Source organism: Labeo rohita, chromosome 11, assembly GCF_022985175.1.
Source record: "Labeo rohita strain BAU-BD-2019 chromosome 11, IGBB_LRoh.1.0, whole genome shotgun sequence".
NCBI classification, from domain to species: Eukaryota; Metazoa; Chordata; class Actinopteri; order Cypriniformes; family Cyprinidae; genus Labeo; species Labeo rohita.
The window spans coordinates 3,404,426-3,422,950 of record NC_066879.1 but is presented as its reverse complement, the minus strand read 5'-3'; the positions used below and the strand labels follow the sequence as shown (position 1 = coordinate 3,422,950).

General features: G+C 37.1%; 1 protein-coding gene across 3 annotated transcripts in view; it reads left to right on the top strand.

The window, feature by feature from the left end:
- prickle2b (prickle homolog 2b) overlaps positions 1-18,154 on the top strand; it is a 102,571-nt gene extending 84,417 nt beyond the window's left edge. For all 3 annotated transcript variants that reach the window (XM_051122833.1, XM_051122835.1, XM_051122834.1), the window contains 7 exons: positions 148-331; positions 8,301-8,414; positions 8,527-8,664; positions 10,847-11,050; positions 12,866-13,052; positions 15,758-16,612; positions 16,722-18,154. In XM_051122833.1, the coding sequence (XP_050978790.1) occupies positions 148-331; positions 8,301-8,414; positions 8,527-8,664; positions 10,847-11,050; positions 12,866-13,052; positions 15,758-16,612; positions 16,722-17,602 (2,563 nt within the window). In that variant the 3' untranslated portion in view covers positions 17,603-18,154. The remainder of the gene's footprint in view (positions 1-147; positions 332-8,300; positions 8,415-8,526; positions 8,665-10,846; positions 11,051-12,865; positions 13,053-15,757; positions 16,613-16,721) is intronic.
- Positions 18,155-18,525: the final 371 nt, after the last annotated feature.

Genomic DNA, 18,525 nt, shown 5'->3' with positions numbered 1-18,525 from the left:
TTATGAAGCTACGAGAATACTTTTTGAGTGCAAAGAAAACAAAAATAATGTCTTTATTCAGCAATTTCTTTAATGCTTGTTCCTGAGAGTACCACGGTGCGCTATTTAAATGGTTTTATTTGACAGTTGTTTTCTTTGCCGTTTTAGGAAAATCTGTCTCCACTGTAAGTGCCCTCGTGAGGAGCATGTTGTGACCGCCATGCCTCTGGAGATGGAGAAGACGGTGACCAAGCTGATGTACGACTTCCAGAGGAACTCTACATCCGATGATGACTCAGGCTGTGCTCTGGAGGAGTATGCCTGGGTGCCGCCCGGACTCAAACCTGAACAGGTAACACGTTCTACCTACGTGTACCCAAATAAGACTTGAGGTACTATTCAAAAGTTTTGTTTTTGAAAAGAAATTAATACTTTTAGTCAGCAAAGATGTGTTAAATTGATCAAAAAGTGACAGTAAAGTACTGCCCTTTTGAATTTTCTACTTTTCTAACAAAGAATCCTGAAAAAAAAAATGTATTGTGGTTTCCACAAAAATATTAAGGGGAAACACTGTAGGCAAAAACACTTATTTTTCAAGCACCTGTCAAGTTTAAGTTTTTGGGCTTTTTGGTTATTCATGAAGTGTTTTTTCAGACTAGTGGAAAAAAAAAACCATCCAAAAGACACTGTTAAGTGTCTAAATCTATTTGTGTCAATAGATTTTAATTACAAAACATGTTTTTAAAGGCGGTTTTCTCAAAATTAGTATTTTCTTCTACACTGAGCCATAAATTTCCACTTCAGTAGCACTTACACACACCGAACTTTACTTTTTCTTTCCTGTCTATAATTTGCCCTATTATGTACAACATTTTATTCCCCCCCAAAATTTGAAAATATATTTTCTCTCTAAGTATTTTCTGAATTATGGAGTGACAAAAATGAGATACCCAAAATTCCTAAACTCTAATATGTCAAAAAATTAAACAAGAGTTTTGAAACAGACTTCATCCAGTGTTTAGATTTTTGTATTAGAAATTTATGCAAATTAGCACATATTTCATTAAATAATGCCTTATTTAAACCTAACAACAGAAAAGTTGTAATAGAAAAAATGTTTGCAGTTATCAATGTAATCAATTAACTGGGTAAGTAAGGCGATAAGTATTATAGTTGTTTTTTTTGTTTTTTTTTACCCTATTCAGCTGCAGTGTCTCACCTTAAGCAGCATTAAAAAATGTTTCTTGAGGAGCAAATCAGCATATTAATGATTTCTGAAGGATCATGAGACACTGAATGTGACAGCTTTGGCATAAAAATATATTAAAATGCCAAGTTCTATCAACTCTAGATGGCACAGGCTGATGGGTCACAAACACGAACTGATTATACTTACAGTGTTGAACTACTTGGCACAAGCTGATTGGTTCATGTTGCATATCCAGCCAGTAAGCTTGCTGCTTTACATTTAAATGGCTGGTTCCTCTGAAACCCTCCACCTCCCCAGCTCCACCTGTATAGATCTGCTACGGTGTGTATATATATATATATATATATATATATCTATTTGTGCAATAGCATTGTCTTAAATACTCACAGCACCGTATCGGTGTATGTATTGGCAGCAGCAAGTTCCTGTACTTGCTTTGCAGCAACAGCAGCAATAATCTACAACAACAGCAATAACCAACAGTAGCAGCAAGTCAGCACCGTAGCACATCTATTCCACCAAGACCAAATACTTTACCAAATATTTTAAATTGTAATACTATTTTACAATATTGCTTTTCTTACTGTATTTCCAAATGCAAAATGAAGCCTTGGTGAACTTAAAAGATACAAAAAAACAATTACTGACACCAAACTTTTGAATGATAGTGTACAATTATTTTTTTTTTAGATGGGTTGATAAATGGGATGAAGTATGTTAACAATGCAGTGTTCACTTTCATTGGGATGTTTAAAGAAGCAACGAGGCAAATTGACAAGGTTTTAAATGTTCTGAGTTCAAATAACTTTGAGATGAGTGTCTCTTTATGATCTCTCATTCCTGCTGTACTGATTTTTGTTACTATAGCAATTCTTGGCTTGGTGTATTGGATTTATTAGGCACCGGTGTGCGTAGAACTCTTTATTGGCCAGTGAAATCATTTATAGATGTGTGTTTCATTTTCTTGATGAACTGAAGAAAGTCTTGTTAATGCAACAGCAAAACGGGTCAATAAGCAATAAAGCACCTCCACCGCCTGGAACGGATGTTGACTATATTGGGTCTTTAGTGGTCACGTGAGGTGCATCTGATCAGTTTTAGTTTATTAATTCACGTTTGCCTGCCTGAATGATCCTATCTAGGAAACATAATGAAATTGATGGTTGACGTTAGACTAATATGAAGCCTTTTTATCATCTTTTGTTTATTTTAAATACATGATGATGTTCAGTATGAATGTGTGTGTGTGTGTATATATATACATATATAGTCCTATATACTCTATATAAGAGTGATAAATGGTTCTCTAGGCTATATTCCAAGAGCCCTCGGTTTGTCGAGGCTCTGGTTTAAGTCAATACCAGCAGTTTTTTCAGCGTTCAGGCAGATGGATGGGAGGAAGTTGCTGGGATACAAGAACCCGGTGTCCATGCATGTTATTAGCAAGCTATTAATTATGCCTTTCTCTGCGCTTTGAAAGCTGGTGTCTGCAGTTTCACCCAGAGACAGTGATTACCTCAGGCCATGACAAATTAGCTTTGCTTAGACATAGAGTGGAAATTTAGGCCATCCACATCCATAATAAGATAAGATGGCAGCTCTGCTGTGCATTTTGGAACATTTGGGATCTGGTTTAGAACGAGAAAACATGTTTTGCTTTAGCTGGGGTGTCTAGAAACTGATTATGTTTGCATGGGCAAACATTTTTGTACCAGATTCATTTGAAAGTGTGAACTTAATGGCTTAAAATATGGTCCTCGCAGTGAAGACACAGCATTTGTTTCCAAAATCTCTCTGGCGCTCACGTGTGCTCGCAAATGCTCACATGAGTGGAATTAGTTGAGTAATCCAATTAGCTGCTAAGACATGTAATGGCCCATCATTTTGAGTCATCTAAGCAGCTCCCCTTGCTTTTTCTTAAATATGCTGTTGCATCTGCTGTATAGTCCAGAAGGGCTGCACGCACAACAAGTATTTCCTGTTATCACTGTAGTCTAATTTCTGAACAAATGACTCTTATAAGCAAGTTATTTTTCATAAAAATACAAAAACAGTGTGCAACCAGTGCAGCTTGATTTCCAGAACAAATGACTCTTATGAACTGATTCTTTTTAGTGAATCAAATACGTACTGCGTGATCAGCATAGTCCAATTTACAAGCATATGACTTTTATAAGCCAATTCGTTTTTGGTGAATCAAAAATAAATAGCGTGACCAGTGTTTAGCTGGATGCTTGATACAAAATAATCTTATAAACCAGTTCTTTTAATGAATATTTTAAAAATATGAGTCAATCTGAAACACTCTAAGAGAGAGTTTTTTTTTTTTTTTTTTTTCATATTTAAAATGTATTTTGTAACTTAAATAATTCAAATTAAGGACATGTGAAGATACTAGTGATGTGTAGCCAGTTCAGTTAAAACGTTATTATTGTTATATAACGTGTGTCGTTATTTTTTTAAATCATAAACAAATTACGGTGCAGATTTACTGTGTCATCCAGCGTATGCTATGCCTCCTTTCTCTAAGGCATATTTCCTTTATTTACTCAATGGAAAACAGCTGTTTGATCTCTGGTTAGTTTGCCCTCAAATCAAGAGCTTTTGCATTTTGTTCACCCTCTTTCTGTCTGACGCAAAATGCAGTTGCCAGATCCCTTGACACCAGGGCGGGTTGCCAGATCCCTTCCTGCTGATTATAGTTATTTCCACAAGCTGTTCCTCTGTGTGAGTGCTTTGGGCTCTAGGTCCATGTCCTTCTGATCGCTGCGTCACAACAGTTCTTTTGCTGGCCCGGGGAGCGTGTTATTGTTGGATGTCTGCACTGTAATTTACCGGGACCAGACCACAGTTGGTGTTTCGTGAAATTTTCAGCTATCCCAAAAGAACCTCTACACGGGTCCTTCAGAAACCCCTTGCTGACACTGTACCGGCCAACACAAGCAACGTAAGAGCAATCAGCTCGTTTAAAGAGACAGCTCCTTATTACAGGGAGGCATTAAACGCCGGACATGAACAGACATCTGAAAACAAATCCCACACTTTACCAAAGAAGCTGATGATTTTGTTTCAGAATGTATCCTAAACGTTTCCCGGTCCTTTTGATGGGCTCTGAGATTAACAGTATTTCATCCGTGTCTTTACGTATCAGTCATTCACATTGCTCTGTAAAAACACAGGCAATCTAGAGTAATGACACATTTATGTCAATCTTTAACTCCTTCCCCACCAGTGTTCTGATCATTTTCACACAATTTTCATGGCCCCTAGAATGTTTTATTGTTTGAATATCTGAATATGCATGCATTCCATTTGAAAAAAAAAAAAGCTGAGAAAATTGTGTTTTTGTCAAAGAGTATGTCAAATTCTGATTCAGATCAGTCATCTAAAACATAGATGTAATAGATCGCTTCCATCAACACCTCCAAAGCTTGCATGGTCCTATACCACTTCCTGGATTGACATTTCATTTGGTAACATTAGGCAGTTTTGATTTATATAATGATTAATGTTTGATGTTTGTCAGAATTTTACATATCCATCTGCTTACACATGCGATCCAGACATTCAATACTCTTTCAGACTATGTGTAATAGCGCCTCCTACCATACACCAGTGAAAACACGAAAGCCGGAAAATTCCGTCATCTTGCATTGTCTCATAAATGACGGTAATTTCTGTCAGTGGTGGAGAAAGAGTAAAAGGCAAATGTTTAATATTTGCAGCCTAGTGGCACCAAACATTTTTTTTTTTTTTTTTTGTACTACTATTACAGTATTTATTAATTTTTATTAGCTTTTATTTTTATGTTTTTAGTAGGGCTGTCAGTCAGTTACAGCTTTTGATCTAATTACATGACTTATTAATGAATCTAATTTGCAAAATAAATTTGTCTTCAAAATACTTTCTTTTATGTTCCACAAAAGAAAGGTTTGAAATGACATGAGGATGAGTATATGATGACATTATTTTTTTCATCCCTTTAATGTTAATATATATATATATATATATATATATATATATATATATATATATATATATATTTATATTTATATATATTTATATTTATATTTATAATATTATTATTATTATTATTATTATTATTATTATTATTATTGTTTTGATACTCTGATGATACTCTAAATAACAAACTTAATCTGCCAGTAGGTGGCGGTAAATGTCTTTGAGTCATTCATTCATTTGATTCGTTCAAACGGCTGATTCATTCAGGAGTGAAGTAAACGGCTCTCTTCATAAATGGGCTAATTTTTTTGCCCCAATATCTTGAATTTTAGGGCATAACTGCATTTATGTAGTTGTTGTCCTGCATCATATTTGTCAACAGTCAACTGTATGAAATATAAGATGATGTACAGGGGCCAGCGCATTAACTGCGTTAAAATATTTTTAAATAATTAATTAACACGTTAAACTGACAGCCCTAATTTTTAGTTTTCATTTTAGTTCAAGTCATTTTCTTATGTTTTGTCATGTTTAATTATTTGTTTTCAAACATTCCTATTTAGCTTTATTTTTTCATTTTTTATGTAGTTTTGGGGGCTGTTCACGTCGCATCTTTTGCGCGCTCAAGTTTGTTATTTCAAATATAGAAGCACAGCAAGCACGCACATAATAGAAGCGACAAATGCAGTTGCCAGATCCCTTGACACCAGGTTTCCAGATCCCTTCCTGCTGATTATAGTGATTTCCACAATTCTATTTAGCTTTCTAAATTTTGTAGGTTGTATTTTTAGGGGCTGTTCACATGTTGCATCTTTTGCACGCTCAATTTTGTTATTTCAATAGAAGTGACGCTCATGCAATGTGACACACTTGCTTTTGCCATCCAGCAAGTGCATTGTGCGTCATGTGAAGAACCAACCAACCAGTTAGGGCTGTCAAACAATTAATCGTGAATAATTGCATCCAAAATAAAAGTTTGTTATATACCATATGTGTGTGTACTGTGTGCACTGTTTATTATGTAAATCTGAATGAGCACTCATACATGTGTACATTTTACATCTATGAGGGCAACAAAAAGGCATAAAAATAATTATAAAAACATTTTTTAAAAAATCGTTCATTACTTGTAGTCGAGGTAGAACATTCAGTTAATCGAGATTTTGATTAATTGAGCCCTAAATTGATCAACCCAACTGCCTGCATTCTAGTGTATATTTTATTTTTTTTAGCTTCAAAAAACTATTGAGAGAACTATTTTTTTAGTAGTTTCCGTTAGAATAACACTTATTGCAGCTACGTTCAGTCATCGTGATTTAATGCTGCTTGCATGAATTTTATTTCATGATCTATTTCATTACAGTTCTCCGTTGCTCTTCAGCACTGTTTCTTATTCCTTGCTGTTTATATGGTATGTGTGACGGAGGCAGATGGCTGCCGCTATATATCAGATTAAGCCATTAGGTCATCAAATCTGTGTAATAGGTTTGGATGGGTGGTCTGAGGCAGCAGGACCTTATTACAGCTCCTAACTCCTCACTGGATTCCTCACTGGCCTGTTTGCTTTCCAAAACAATACTCTAGCCACAAGTCAACAGACAGTTATATTATAGTGTAATGTAGAGTTGTGTTCTCATAATTTGGCCAATCATAAAATGCAATGTGTGATGTAATTACACTTAAATTTCATTATGTTAATTAGACAACTGTGATAATGTCCATTTTTATCCATGTAAAGCTCATATGGTTAATTACATTGGGATGAGCTCTGGACATACATTGTTATTATCTTGAGATAAAGGGTCCTTCATAAGCCCGTCTGGGGGGATAGAAGGGGGCCGATTCCATTAACTCATGCATTGCTCATCCATAAATCACTCTGACTGTTATAGCTGTGTGTGTAAGGGTGTGAAAGGCAAGGACGTTGGGCAAAATGGGGGGAAGGGGTTAACAACAACAGGGATCTAGAAATTCCACTCCTGTGTTTGTGACCGTGTCACCCGAGTGCCAAAATCCAAGTGTTTGATTAACAAACCGTGTGAAAACAAGACTTGTTTGCCCTCAAACTGGCTGGTGCTTAATTATTTGTCTTTATATTTGATTTATTTATTTAATAATAATAATAATAATAATAATAACAATATTGTTTAATTAACAAGCTGTGTAAAACATGTTGTGATTGATTGATTTTAATTTAAAAAAAACATTATTATTATTATTATTATATATTTTTAATAATTTACCCAAGCACCAAAATCAATCCAAGTGTTTGATTAAAAATCTGTAAAAATAAACTTTGCTGCTGGTGCATTATATATAAAATTTTAATAATAATCCATTATATGTGAATATATTGTTTATTTACTAGCATAAATTATATTGAAGTAATTATATTCAATGACACCCAAACCTCAAAAAACATGCAATATTTTATTTATTTAAATAATAATTTTTTACATTTTACTTTCGGCGCTCCAAGTAATTTAAAGCTTTTATTTTATTTATTTTATTTTACATCACTCAAAGTAATTTAAAGCTTTTTTTTTTTTTTATTTATTTTATATTTTATTTTATTTTACTCACATCACTCCAAGTAATTCAAAGCTTTTATTTGATTTATTTTCTTTATTTTCTTTTTGTACTTGTATCATTCAAAGTAATTATTAATTTTTTATTTTATTTTACTCACATCAGTCAAAGTAACTCAAATCTTTTTTTTTTTTTTTTATTTATTTATTTTAACTCACATCATCCAAAGTAATTCAAAGCTTTTATTTAATTATTTTTTTATTTTATTTTACTCGCATCACTCCAAGTAATTCAAGGCTTTTATTTATTTTATATTTTATTTTACTCAAATCACTCGAAGTAATTCAAAGCTTTTATTTTATTTATTTTCGTTTGTACTCACATCATTCAAAGTAATTCTAAGCTTTTATTTTATAATTTTTTTTAATTTAATTTAATTATTTGTTTTATTGTACTCGCATCACTCAAAGTAATTCAAAGCTTTTATTTTTTTTATTATTTATTTAACGCACATCATCCAAAGTAATTCAAAGCTTTTATTTTAATTTGGTTTAGTTTAGTGTACTGTAGATCACTCAAGGTAATTCAAAGCTGCTGTTGTTTTCCAATGTCATTCCAGGTCCATCAGTATTACAGCTCTTTGCCGGAGGATAAAGTACCATACGTGAATAGTCCTGGGGAGAAGCATCGCATCAAGCAGCTTCTGCATCAGCTCCCTCCACATGACAATGAGGTACGATCAGCTTGAATTCTTGCATGTAAAGGTCACCATTCAGAATGCATGTATGTTCTACGTGCCATCATTTACACACGTGACCCACCTGACCCAAACTCTTGTTGCGCAGGTGCGATACTGTAACAGTCTGGATGATGAAGAAAAACGAGAGCTGAAGCTCTTCAGCAACCAGAGGAAGAGGGAGAACCTGGGCCGCGGTAACGTCAGGCCCTTCCCGGTCACCATGACTGGAGCGATCTGTGAACAGGTGTGCAAGCGTATGTGTGTGTGATATCCGAATTAACCTGTGGTTTAGGGTGGCGGGTGTTTGTGGCCACAGAAAGAGATTAACTTCAGTGGTTTACTGAAACGGGTAGTTTTGTTCCTAGCCTGCCTATTTTCATTGTCGGTTTTAAGACTTCCACTGGTTTTGTGTGTGTTAGCCCACCTGGGATGTCATGTAAGTGCCAGTAAGTGAATTAGAGCTGAATCTAAGCTGGATATGCATGTCTGTGACCACCTGCCTTGTTTCTCTCTCCTTCTGTTACTTCTCAGGAACAGATGTCACACTGACACAGTTTGGCTTTTTTCGCTCGTTTTAAATGTATCCTCTGCGGTGACACTCTTAAAGATATAAAGCCCCCATTTAGTCCTCAACACTGCTGAAAAGATGCAGTCTTTACAATAAATATTGCTCTCGAAGGTAACCGACACGCAAGTGTGTGTTTTTGTGGGTAGGTGCACGCATCTGTCTATCCCATTAAACATTTGCTGACTGTCCCCATAGCACAAGATATTGGAAAATGCTGAAGGAGAGCTTTAATGAAGAAACCAGCTAATATCAGCTGTTCCCTTTTTCCCTTCTCTTTTCAGATACAGTATTGTGGCCACTTGTTATAAATTCTTTATTTTTTTCTTTATGCTTTGTCAGGGGACGTGCAAAAATACACAAAACATTTTGGATCAGTAAAATTATTATTATTTTTTTTTTGCAAAAAAACCCCCAAAAACTTTTATTCAAAAAATGTCAGTAATTGTGGAAGCCCGTTTCTGCCTCTGAATAAAAAATAAAAAAAGGTTATTGCGACTTTTTTGTCAGAATTTTGTGATATAAACTCACAATTCTGACTTTTCTTGTAAATGCGAGTTTATATCTCACAATTCTGACTTTTTCTCAGAATTGCATGGTTAAAATTGTACAATTCTGACTCTTCTTGTAAATGCGAGTTCATATCTCGCAATTCTGACTTTTTTTCTAACAATTGTGATGTATAAACTTGCAATTTGTGAGTTATAAAGTTCAGTTTTGAGGGGAAAAAAGACTGATATGTTTTCTGAATTGCAAGTTTATATTTCACAATTCTGACTTAACTCACAATTGCATGTTATAAAGTCTAAATTGCGAAATAAAACTCACAACTCTGAGAAAAAGTTGCAAAAGAAATGAGCAATTTTGAGAAAAAGAGATAAACTCACAATTCTGACTTATTTCTCAGAATCATTTGTCTTGCAATTCTGACTATAACTTGAGATTGTAAATTTATATTCCGCAATTCTGACTTAATTTCTTGCTTAATTCTTACTTAACTCACAAATACATGTTATAAAGTCAGTCTTGCAAGACATAAACTTGCAAATCTGAGAAAAAGTCACAGTTGCGAGAGAAATTTGCAATTCTGCGAAAAAAATCACAATTATGAGTTTATATCTCACAATTCTGAGTTGTTTTCCTCAGAATTGTAATATAAACTCGCAATTCTGACTTTTCTTGTAAATGCAAGTTTATATCTTGCAATTCTGACTTTTTTTTTCTGACATTTCTGACTTTTTTTTTCTCAAAATTGTGACGTAAACTTGCAACTTGCGAGTTTTAAAGTCCAATTTTAAGGGGAAAAAAGACTATGTTCTGAGAATTGCAGCTTTATATCTCACAATTCTGACTTAATAACTCGCAATTGCATGTTATAAAGTCAGAATTGCAAGATATAAACTCACAATTCTGAGAACAGTCACAATTCTGACTTTATTTCTTAGAATTGCAACTTCATTTCTCAGAATTGCGAGTTTATATCTTACAATTCTGAGAAAAAGTCAAAATTGTGAGTTTGTATCATGCAATTGTGAGTTAAAAAGTCGCAATTACCAGCTTCCATACAGTAATAGAAAAGCCTTGATGTGCGGTTTGGAATTTTTTTATTATTTATTTTTTAAAATTATTCTACTCTTAACTTTTCCTTAAACTTATATAATAAAACTTTTATTTTAGTTCGTTTTATCTAATCGGTTAGTAGACAAATAGCCAATCTGTAAACACAAAATATTAGTCCGAGATCATTATTATTGATTTACTCTTTTACTCTGCTGTTAAATGACCTATACATGTCAACAAGATTTTCTTTTTAACATCTTCCTAACCTTTAACTCTGTCCATTCGTTTCTCTCATTTTCAGTGCGGAGGACAAATAAACGGAGGTGACATTGCCGTCTTTGCGTCACGGGCGGGCCACGGGGTGTGCTGGCACCCACAATGCTTTGTGTGCAGCATGTGCGACGAGCTGCTGGTGGATCTTATCTACTTCTACCAGGATGGGAAGATCTTCTGTGGCCGCCACCACGCTGAGAGACTCAAACCCCGCTGTTCAGCCTGCGATGAGGTTAGACATTTTCACCTTGCCATTACAAGACATGAATTACATTAGTATGAGTCTTAAATGTGCTAATTAACCATTGTTACCTAATATAAAGGAATATCATCCTGTTTACATTTAAAAATGCTAAATTGCAAAAACAAAAACAAAAAAAAACTATTTTTTTATTAATGTATTTCAAGGAAATAAGGCTATGATTGTCTTAAAGAGAGTTCACCCAAAATGAAAATTCTGTCATTAATTACTCACCCTCATGTCGTTCCAAACCTGTAAGACTAGGGGCTTTTCTTTGTGCTATTCTATCAGTTGCAGTTGCATCACAAAAGTACATTATTTGCTTTAAAACATTGCCGGTTGAACATTTCATATGTGTGCTGCTTCAGTGCATGGACACCTGAAGCAAACATGCACTAAAATCCTGTCAAATAGCGCCTCATTACTGAGTTATGTATCATGCCTGATTGCGCTAATACTGTCAAAACACACAAGGTTTACATATAAAAACAGTTGCTTATGTCTAAAGTGGAAGTAAACAATTGGGAGAAAAACGGATGTGTGGCTGTATATTATATGCGTGCAGCTCTTAAGGGGACAGCAGATTAATTGTACTAAAAATGCTGCCGCTTGTCATTAAAGGTGTTCACCCCAAAATTATAATTGTGTCATTATTTACTCGCTTGCATGTTGTCTCAAACCTGTATTAATTTCTTTCTTGTGCTAAACACAAAATAAGATATTTTGAAAAATGTGGCTAACAAAAAAGTAGTTGCCACCCATTGAATTTAATAATAGAAATGATCAAATGGATGATGTTGAACAGAAAAAATAAATGCATTCAGGTTTAAAACAACCTGAGAGTGTGTAAATCATGGTATAAAAATAAAACAGTATGACAGAATTGACAGACAGATGACAGAATTTTCATTTTTGGCTGAACTATTCTTTTAATGTTAATAAAACAACAAAACACAAAGAGAAAAATCACTCACTGCTCTTGACTGAAGAGCTTAAATACATGTGCTTTAATAAGAATCAATGTATAGTTGATGTGTATAGGGTATAAGTATATAGTGTTTCATTTTTTTATATTAGTTAATTACATTTCTTGAATACTACTGCTAAATACAGGTTTGTTTTATTTGTATTATGTTTATTTGTAATGTGTATCTTTGTTCTTATTTTTTTAATCCAAAAGTTTGTTTTAAAAAAGGGAAATTAGTTTGGCTGTACTGCTCAGACAGCTTGCAAAATAGTAAAACCAACATGACAAAGAATCATGATAAAATTGTAAATCGTGATATGTCTGGAGAAGAAAAAAAAAAAAAAAAAAAAAAAAAAACTGATGTGATATTTTTACCGTATCGCCCACCCCTATGTAAGACCTTCAGTCATCTTAAGAATAGAAATTAAGATATTTTTCATGAAAACTTTTCAAAAAGCTCAACAAACTTCCAATAGCATGGATTCCTACTGAGATGACAGCATTTCACTCAGGAAATTTCGCCGTACAAAAGGAAACGTGATCACGCCCTGTGAAATGAAATGCTTAATATGCTCTAAAATGCTTAAAATTGAGACGTCTCTTATTGTGTAGTTAAAGATTGCACACAATGAACCCTGTTTCTCTAGTTCTCATTTTGTGTAAAGACAGCTGAATACATTGCATGATTACCATGGTTACAGAACTTCATCTCTATAGTGATAATAGAGTTACTGCTGTGCTGCAGTTCAGTCTGTTGCCTCAGTGGAGCCTTTAGTTTCAGTCCTGTCACTTCCACTGCAGAAAAATGGTCTCACTCTTATCTCTTATCTGTCTCCCAGATCATTTTTGCAGATGAGTGCACAGAGGCAGAGGGCAGGCACTGGCACATGAAGCACTTTTGCTGTTTCGAGTGCGAGACCGTTCTGGGCGGCCAGCGCTACATCATGAAAGAGGGCCGGCCGTACTGCTGCACCTGTTTTGAGTCCCTGTACGCAGAGTACTGCGACTCCTGTGGGGAACACATCGGTAAGAGCCCATCTATCAGTGCCGACCTGGAATCCTCTCGTGTCCACGCAAGAACGGTCCACTTTGCTCCTGCAGAAATTGCCCTGTAGCAACTGCCATGAGACGACTGACCTGCTTTCTGTCTGTCGTTAAGATATTAAACAGAAGAGCACCATTGCTAGTTGATGGTTTAGTCTGGCCTTCATGTTCAGCATTTTGTTTCATAGTAAACTCAATCGGAATTGCTTTCCACACAGAACCACAGAAAGCAATTTTGTGAAACTGATTATAAGCAGGAAGCATCAGTGCAGGTTTTCAAAACAGATGTTGTCCATTAAAGTGTGGCTGCTTTAAGAGAGCTGTGATTAAAATCAAATGCATTTCTACAATATGCGGCACACCATATAATCAGTTTTCTCCAAACACGTCTACACCTAACGAGGACGCGATCTTTCAAAGACATCTTTGTTCTGCATTTGTTTACTTTAAGTAGCTGTCATTTAGAATTCACAGTTTTAAGCTTATGTAACTACATTATGCATTCGAATTTTCACACAGTGCTGTTAAGGGAATAATTCACTTCCTGATGGTTTACTCACCCCCATGTCATCCAAGATGTTTGTTTCTTTCTTTCTGCAGTTGAAAAAAAAATAAGGTTTTAGAGGAAAACATTCCAGGATTTTTCTCCATATAGTGGAGATGGGGATCAACAGATTGAAGGTCCAAATTGCCATTTCACGGCAGCTTCAAAGGACTCTACACGATCCCAGCCGAGGAATAAGGGTCTTATCTAGCAAAACGATCTGTCATTTTCAAAAAAAATTAAAATCTCTGTACTTTTTAACCACAATGCTTGTCTTGCACTAGCGCTACGTCCACAACTTCACGCATTATGTAGTCACGTTGAAAAGGTCACACATGATGTAGGCGGAAGTACCGACCTAACATTTACAAAGTGAATGTGGAGGAGAAAATGAGATGGAGTTTTTCACCCTACCCCACCTTTTTGAACCAGAGTAAACAGACGAAGAATTAACCGCGTCATCTTCGGGTTGGATGAATTATACAGGATTTCCAGGAGATGAGTATGTTGCGTCTTTAGCGTTCCCTCTGGAAACAAAGATGCTGTGATGCCAAATGCCCTCAAGAAAGAAGAAAGCAGTCACGTTTACAACTGTGACGATGAGCGCTTATCAGGAACAATTATACACTGGATTTTCAAAAGTGTATAATATTTAAAGTTCCTGGCACAAAATCTTTAAAATACAATTTTCAAGAGTTTTTTACACACCGGTCTGTTATTGTGAGAACATTTCCACGCCCATAAACATGACGCGGCACAAAACGAAACGTGATTGGTTGCTTTATGATATATTTTAAAGGAAGTTCATTTTTGTTCTTCGTTTTCGGGCAAAAAGAAGTTAAAAAAGGCTGAGCGATACAACAACGATGCAATGATGAAATGTATCTAGGTGTGAGACAGGACAGAATGGTCAGAATGTTATAAACAATAATGATTAGCAGCAGTTCAGAGTCAAGTATCGTGTGCAATACAAAAGAACCATTACATTTTCATAATCAGTTCTTTAAGTGTGAATAGCTCGTAGTCTGAAAACTTTAGCATGGTGTGGGAAAAAATATTGGAGTCATCTGGATACATTTTTACACCTTTTTATATTTTATGTGGTGTCATGATTTAATTTTGATAAAAACAAAGGTTTATTATTGTATATTCTTTTGGCATTTCATTTATTGCATACCTTTTAAATTCGCTTATTGAAAAAACAGCAGCAGCAGTATGGTGTAATGTTTATTTGAAACGCATGTATTTGGTACTTGCTACCTTATATCTTTACACTTACCTTTCATTCTTTTCAAAGCTTTGGAAAACGTCTCGTCTTGAATGTTTCTCTACATCGCTTTTTGCATAACTCCAGGTCATCGACACCAAGCTTCATTGCAATTTCTTTCTAGGAATTAAATGCTTTCTCTGAATCTTTAAAGTCTCTCCGAGAGCAATCATACAGGTGCAGATATATTTGTACCAGCTCAGCTATTCGAATCTCCAGTGTGTTCATGTAGCTAGTGACTTGGTGATGTTGTTTTCCTGTCTGACCTTCGTTGAATAAAAAGCAAACCTGGAAAAAAAAAATCTCACATCATAGAACGTGGAGTTCACGAAAACACCTACCGTTTGCGTAGTCGCCACGATGGTATCTCAAAGGTGTTTAGGAGACAAAACGAACTCCCCCAGAAAGTTTGCTTTGGTGAGCTGTTTCGAACTGCCGAAGCAAACTCAAAACTAACTTCGTTTCAGCCTGATTTTGTTTGAAATGACGTCATATCAGTTCCTCCTTCAATTTCGTTTGAAGTATATCGGGTCCTTTACCTGTCAGTCATATTGCCTCTTGGGCAGGCCTCGTCCATTCAAAGCGGCCAAGATTTCCAGACCTTCTGCCGTCAGTCTGAAGATTTGGCTGTGCGAGACTAGTGCAAGATGAGCATTTGTGGTTTTAAAAAGTATAGAATTTTTTTGACCATTCATTTCACTAGATAAGACTGTTATTCCTCGGCTGGGATCACGTAGAGCCCCTTTGAAGCTGCATTGAAACTGCAATTTGGACCTTCAACCCATTTACCCCACTGACTGACGCAATCTCTACATATTTCAGTTTTGGCATAGGTGCATCTGATCTCTGTTTAACGAATATCTTCTGATCATGCAGGTATTGACCAAGGTCAGATGACATATGATGGCCAGCACTGGCACGCCACCGAGGCCTGTTTTAGCTGCGCCCGCTGTAAGAAGTCCCTGCTCGGTCGTCCTTTTCTACCCAAGCAGGGTCAGATCTTCTGCTCTCGGGCGTGTAGTGTTGGCGATGACCAAAACGGCTCTGATTCTTCGGACTCTGCATTTCAGAGCGCCCGTTCACGCGAGCCCCGGCGCAGCAGCTCCAAATCCAACAAGAGCAATAACAGCGGCAACGGAGGAGATGGTTCCCAGGGAGGAAAAGGTTCAGCCGGGCGTTACTCTGCTGAAGTTGACCCGCTGTCCTTGCAAATGGATTTGCTTAGCCTATCCAGTCAAACGCCAAGCCTGAACAGAGAATCTCCATCCTGGAAGACACCGGCTGAGATGTTTGGGTACGAGAGCCGTAATGAACTCTCAACAAACCCTCTTCACTTGCTCAGTCAGTGCAACATCCGGACTTCCTATTCCTCGAATCTGTCTCCTGGTCACCCAGCAGATCCAAGGCCCAAGGAGCCCGTTGCCTCCAAGAGACCTCCCGTATCTGCTCTTAAAGGACAGTCTTTGAATGAGAACTGGTTCCAACCTGGACAAGAGAACTATTACCCACCTGCACTGCGAACACAGGCGAGCTTTCAAGAGGTTCCACACAACAGCTTCATGGATAAGCGCTCAGTGAGCCTGCATGTATTCCAGAAGGAGAAGGATGTTGGACCACAGATGGGCCGTAGCAGGAACCCCATTAGTGCACTTGGCTTCAGCGAACAGCTCACACCGCTGGAGCAGACACCACATGGATCTATGGAGTCTCTGGCTCTATCTAATGCTACAGGTATTTCATTTTACTCTACCATTTTACAATGTCTCTTATCCGTACAAGTCTGCATTTGGTTAGGGATGCAAGAGATTACAGCTGTCTTACATGTGTTTCCGGTCTACAGGAACCTCTGCGGATGGTGGCAGTAAACGGCAGGAGCACTTGTCCCGCTTCTCAATGCCAGATTTGAGTAAAGATTCTGGCATGAATGTGTCTGAAAAGAGTAACATGGGCACGCTCAACTCCTCTGTCCAGTTCCACAGCACTGAATCTCTGCGCAGCCTGAACTCCGCACAGCCCTACCTAGAGCTCGAAGGCCCGGTGCAAGTCAAATTCCCAGTGCAATACCCTCGTGAACAACCTTTGCCGCCTGGTTTTGCCTATCAGGAGGAGGATCGTGCAAGTTTGGTTAGCAATGCCAACAACGCTCGTCTGCCACCCATGAGCGAACGGATCCACCGTCGAAGCATCGACCATCAAGAATCACGCCGTCGACACCACCACCATCGCTCTCGCCGTTCCAGGCGCTCCCGTTCGGACAATGCTCTTAACCTTGTCGCCGAGCGGCGCCCCGCTCTGAAACGATCCCAGCTTAATGTTCGTGAGGATTACGACCAGTTCCCTCTACCCCGTGGGTCACGGGACACCTACGGCAGCGGAAGCGGCAGGCTGAGACAGCAGCCTTTCAGACCTTGCCCTCGGACAACCTCCGACCTTACGCTTCAAAACCCTGCTCTGCACCGACACCAGGGCCCTTATTCATGGGACCAGTACGATTACGACGACGACTGGTGCTCAACCTGTTCCTCATCTTCCGAGTCTGAAGATGAAGGGTACTTTCTGGGCGAGCCCATTCCCAGACCGGTCCAGCTGAGGTACATGACCAGCGAAGAGCTGCTACGTAAATACAACTCTTCAGGATTGGGCGCTTCCGGTCAGTTCGGAAGCCGAGGACAGTTACACACGCGCAAACGTAGGAAAAGCAAGAACTGCATTATATCCTAAAAGTCACACCTGCTGCATCCTCCACGACCTTGCACAAGATTTTTGTTCCCGTCCCTATAGTTTGAAAGGCTTTTCGGTGTTGTGAGGCTATCAGTGAATAATACGCAGTAATTTAATTTGTTCACGGCTCAATTGCATATGCATGCTTTCCCATGTGATATTTCCGAATTATTCTGGATGTTAGACTTTTTTTATTTTTAGGACTTCTTAAATATTAAATCCGCAGCACTGTTGCCGCATTTGTTACAGCTTATGTGCAATTTTTTTTGTTATGTAATCCATTCAGGCACAGTGATGTTTTTTTTGTATGGTGTTTGATGCTTTGGGCTGAAACTCCCATTAATAAGATGTATATACGCAATTGAATGAAGAAATTCACTAAGTTAAGGATGTAATGTAAATTATCTGTAAATGATGTACCACATATTTTTATATTTTGTATCAATAGAATCATTTATGTACTAAGCATAATGTAGAGAAAATAGTAAAGGCATGCACGTTAATTTGCTGATTTTTGTCCTGTATTGGAAATTAAAGAGTATTTCTGTGAGAGATTTGATTGACAGCGCTTGGTTCTTCATCATCACCGCATTCTGTGATCTCTGACTCAGATTAGACACCAACACGCTCGCCATCTGCTCCATGCATTAATGCAAAAGACCACAGAGCATCCACAGGATCCAAATGGCTAGTCTCGCTTACTGATACACCTCATTGCTAATGACAGTGCTTATGAAAATTCAAGGATTCATTTCCATCTTCGATTTGGGAAATGTTTTTGCATCTCTAGCTCAAGCTTAGCTCTGTGTTTGGATTCTAAACCATCATTCTGTCAATACTGCTGCTGTTTAAGCAATAAGATACGAAAATATCATTTACGCACAGATTCAGAATGTTATTTTAGCTGCTGGATAATACATGTA